At 42.9% G+C, this 4,799-nt stretch overlaps 1 protein-coding gene across 1 annotated transcript; it reads left to right on the top strand.

Annotated features, from left to right (window-relative positions):
• Positions 1-2,316: 2,316 nt before the first annotated feature.
• LOC116810463 (pseudouridine-5'-phosphatase-like) lies at positions 2,317-3,745 on the top strand. The gene has a single exon (XM_032754990.2). It carries the CDS (start codon positions 2,317-2,319, stop codon positions 3,016-3,018), a length of 702 nt encoding a protein of 233 aa, XP_032610881.1. The 3' UTR covers positions 3,019-3,745.
• Positions 3,746-4,799: the final 1,054 nt, after the last annotated feature.

Here is a 4,799-nt window from a genome sequence, read left to right as displayed (position 1 = left end):
ACCCCGAGCCCATCTGTGGAAAAAGTGCTTTCCATGGAACCGGTCCCTGGTGCCCAAAAAGCTGGGGAGTACTGTTATAAACCACCATAGAGGTGGAGTCACCTAATATATGTGCACAGAGAGGAAAAGGAGAGTGCTGTTGGCTACAGAAGGTTGCAAAGATGTTGAAAAGACCAAAACAGGAAAACCACTCTAGGTGAGATACTGTATTCTTAGTTCTCCGAGCAGGTTAACTGAGTTAAGTTACAGATGGTGCATTTCTTCTCCAAGCAAGCTATCACCATTTTCCACATCAGGAAACTAACAGCAGAACTTGCTCCCCTCCAAAATTATCCCTATTGCTCAGGGGCACTTATGTTAAAGTCATTATGACAACTTTTACAATGCTCTAATAGAGCTGCTTAGGCACGGAAGAATTGCTTCTTGCTAAAGGAAAATAGCTGGGAGAATTACAAAAATGGCATATGAGAAAAAATGCAACATATTCTCGGGCTTTTGAAATGTCAGACTTCTGGGCACCAATTTATCTGACTTACATTAGAGGGCTACAGATAGTCAGCAACTCTTATTTGGCCATTTTTCACAATAAAAACACATTTCTAAGTGCTATTTTAGCTCAATAATGATTGTACAGATCTACCTATTTTTCATTTGTATATGTGTATGTTTGGAGGAGGGGGTGGTTCCCTAAGTAATACCTTGCCCTTGGCAATGTTTGGCAACAAAGGAGAATGTATTATATTAATCAGATTGGACCACTTGCTTAGTGGAAGATTGTAATCTGGATTTTAACAAAATACAAAGCATTCAAAATCTACATGGAAAATTAAAGTCACTGAGTTCTTCCTACAAGAATATGTCACTGACATCATGCTCCAGCATAATGGAGGAGGCTGAAGGCCATTATTATAATCAGGAAGAGATTCATTGTGATTGTATGACTCCCAGAGAGGCAGCTGAAATGGGGGTTGGAAATGCTGAGGAGAGAGGTGGGAGTGGGATGCAACCAATCCAGGAGAATAGCAGGCTCCTTTTGACTGGCCATACTTCTCACGTTAGTAGATGCATAGCATCTTAAGAGACAAATACTGGCCAGCAAGGACATTATGAAACACAGGATAGATATTGATGGAAATGATTTTTTCACCTATATTTCAAGTGCTGGAGTGGAGAGGAGATTATTTTTAAGGGGCAGGGAGGGGGCCTTTATTCTGCAAGCTCATCACCTAATGAGAGAGTTGGGCACATGCACAACTTATTATAATGCAAGGCATCATGTAAAGAGGACCCACCACAGGGTAGGAATTTAACAAATACAAGTGAGTGAGAGCTAACATTTATTTAGGGTTTGTACATAACAGACAATATAATAAATGATTTACATACATTCAACCCTCACAGTCAATTTATTAATTATTTAATATTATTATGCTTACTTTAGATGCAAGGAAATTAAGGCTTCATGAAGCCAAGTAACTTGATCAAGGTTACTCAGTTTGGTTTTGGAATCTGACTTTTGAACTAAGAAAATCTGGTTCCAGAGCCTGCCCTCTTAATTACTATGTATTACAGCCAATGAATAGGTGGGTGGATGGATAAAAGGACTGAAGGATGGATGGATAGATGGACGGAAAGAGAGATGATATAACTAAAATGTTGTGAAAATGTAGGGGAAGGAGTAAGTAAATCTGACTAGCTATTGGATAAGGTTAAACAGAAACGGTTACATTTGACCTGAGTCTTGGATAAGACAGATGTTTCCAAGCGGAGGAGCTGGAGATGGACTCCTCAAGCTGGCAGCAGAGTCTCAACAAAGACACCCGATACCCAAGTCTCCATTAATCTAAAGGGTCCAGTCCTGCAGGACTGGACACAGGGCAACCAGAGAAGTATCCCAGAGAAGAGGCTCTGAGTAATAAAACACGGTGAAGGAATGTCATGTTGACAAGGATAGGCTTTCTTCTGCAGGCAGTAGAAAGCCTTCGAAGATTTTTTTAAATAGTAGATAACATTTATTGAAGACTTAATTTATGCTAGCTACAAAGTGTTAAAACCCTCACAAGAACATTATTGAGCCAGGTGCTATGAATCAATTGCCCAAAGTCATATAATCCAGAACTATTTGAATCGTAATTTGAACCCAGGTAGCCATCCAGAGTGACAGAGCTAAACAGAGCAAGAGAACAGCATAATTTATCTGTGTTTAAAGAGCTAGTCATAGCAGCAGGGTGGATAAGGATAAAACTAAAGGTAAAGGAACTGATTACGGCGCGCGCACTTCCTCCTCGCCCCCACCCAGACCCAGAAGGCGGCATCATGGCGGCGCCCCCGCTGGCGCCCCCGCCGCAGGCCGTCACCCACCTCATCTTTGACAGGGACGGACTTCTTCTGGATACTGAACGGCTGTATTCAGTGGTGTTTCAAGAAATATGTGATCGCTATGACAAGAAATACAGCTGGGATGTAAAGTGCCTGGTTATGGGTAAGAAGGCATTAGAGGTGGCACAGATTATAATAGACGTCTTGCAGCTCCCGATGTCCAAAGAGGAGCTGCTAGAAGAAAGCCGAACGAAGTTAAAGGAAGTGTTCCCCACGGCTGCGCTCATGCCAGGGGCTGAGAAACTCATCATCCACCTGCGGAAACACGGCATCCCCTTTGCGCTGGCCACCAGCTCGGGATCCGCGTCGTTCGAGATGAAGACGAGCCGCCACAAGGAGTTCTTCGGCTTGTTTTCCCACATTGTGCTGGGAGATGACCCCGAAGTGCTGCATGGCAAGCCAGACCCCGACATCTTCCTAGCTTGTGCCAAGAGGTTCTCTCCCCCTCCTGCTATGGAGAAGTGCCTTGTCTTTGAAGATGCTCCCAACGGGGTGGAGGCGGCCCTGGCAGCTGGGATGCAGGTGGTCATGGTTCCCGATGGAAACTTGAGCCGAGACCTGACAACAAACGCCACCCTAGTGCTGAATTCCCTGCAGAACTTCCAGCCCGAGCTGTTTGGTTTGCCCCACTATGAGTGAGAGGGAGGGCCTCAGTCTTCCGCCCCCAGCCCACTCTCATGGTCCACACTGCTGGCGGAAAGGGAAAGGAAATCAGCAACTCTTCAATCCCAACCTGCGTCATGATTTTAGCCTCCTGAGATTGGAGTTTCCATCCCATGTGGGTTTGTCCCAGTCTAACATGTTGATAAAATGTGATTTGAGGGTTGAGACAAAAAATACAGTAGAGACAGAAACGAAGCCCAGAACAAAGATGAAACTTGAATTATCATCTCGGAAATCAAGCTGATGGAGTATGTGATAAAGTGAATGTACACGTATACACACACGCACCTCCATATATACACGTGTGTATCAGTTTGGTAATATGCAGGTAGGCATTACATGCATATGTATGTAGATATATGCATGCATGTATATGTAAAATATATACTTTTCCAAGACAAAATGGCACATCACTTCTCTCTTATTCTAGTTTTTCTGAACACTGGCTGGGAAATGTAAACTGTGTATGCATATAAGTATATGCTTTATGTATGCATATGTATGTAGATATGTTTATATCTATCATCTGCATCAGTCTCCTCAGTGTTGATGTTAACATGCAATGACAACTGATAAAGCGAGATGGTAGTTCTGCCTGGTTTGCAGTCTGAGTGGGAAAGTCCTGTTTTTGGTGAGCACTCCTTGTTAGCTAACATTTAAATTCTTTTTATGACCTCAGAATGTCTCTGGATCTTTCCTCATTGACTGACTCTGAGCCACATCATCCATAGTTTATTGTTAGTATGAACATAACTGTAACATTTACCTGGTATCTACATCCTTACCTACATTGGAGAATGTTTTCTACCTCAGAACAACCATTCGCCTCCTCTAAGAACACTGATGGGCTACATGTTTTGGATAGAAACAGAATTTGATTTAAGAGTGTATGCTTGGTGAGTCTGAGTGCCCAGGAACACTTTTGGAATAATTTATCAGACATTGAACTTCTGTGATTAATTGCTTTTATAGATTTACTCAGTCTTTAAAATTCGTCTGTGATTTGCCAGAGAAAAACGGTGGTAGCCATGGAAATCGAGAGTGAAGGAGCACCACTCCCTTGTGGCTCAGCCCTTCCTAGTGGCCTCTGCCCTTTGATGTCCTTGAGCTACTCTTCAGCTCTGGAAGTTGTGGACAAACCGTAGGAATACATGTGTGTGTGTGGTGGAGTGATTGTCTGTGAATGACAGGCCCTGGCGATTGATTGATGTTGCATCAATTTAGCAAATTCATTTCCTCATTCTTGATGGCCTGAATATATGTCCACACTTTTAATGCTCCTTTTAACCACTTGTAACGTCCTACCATTTCCCTAACAAATTGAATTAGTTTAATAAAATCTTTTGACACACACACACACACACACACACACACAAAGAAACTGATTAGAAGGCTATTTATGTTCAGACAAAAGAGGTTGAGGAAATGAGCTAAGGCAGCACTCTCAACTTTGATGCTACTGACATTTTGGGCTGCATAATTCTTTGCTGCAGGGGCTGTCCTGTACATTGCAGGGTGTTTAGCAATATCCTTGGTCCCTACCCAGTAGATACTAGTAGCATCTGCCTTCAAGTTGTGACAAACAAAAACGTCTCCAGGCATCCCCAAATGTCCCCAGGAGGGCAAACTGGTCCTGGTTGAGATCTAGTGAGTTAAAGTATTGATGGGAGGTTGGAGAACGGGAGATATTTTACCAATAGGATAAATAGGACAAAGTGATCAAAGGGTGAAAGGGCTAACGATGTGTCCAGATGTAT

This window comes from Hylobates moloch, unplaced genomic scaffold, assembly GCF_009828535.3.
Source record: "Hylobates moloch isolate HMO894 unplaced genomic scaffold, HMol_V3 SCAFFOLD_4, whole genome shotgun sequence".
Classification (NCBI taxonomy): domain Eukaryota; kingdom Metazoa; phylum Chordata; class Mammalia; order Primates; family Hylobatidae; genus Hylobates; species Hylobates moloch.
This window is presented reverse-complemented; position numbering and strand designations above follow the sequence as displayed.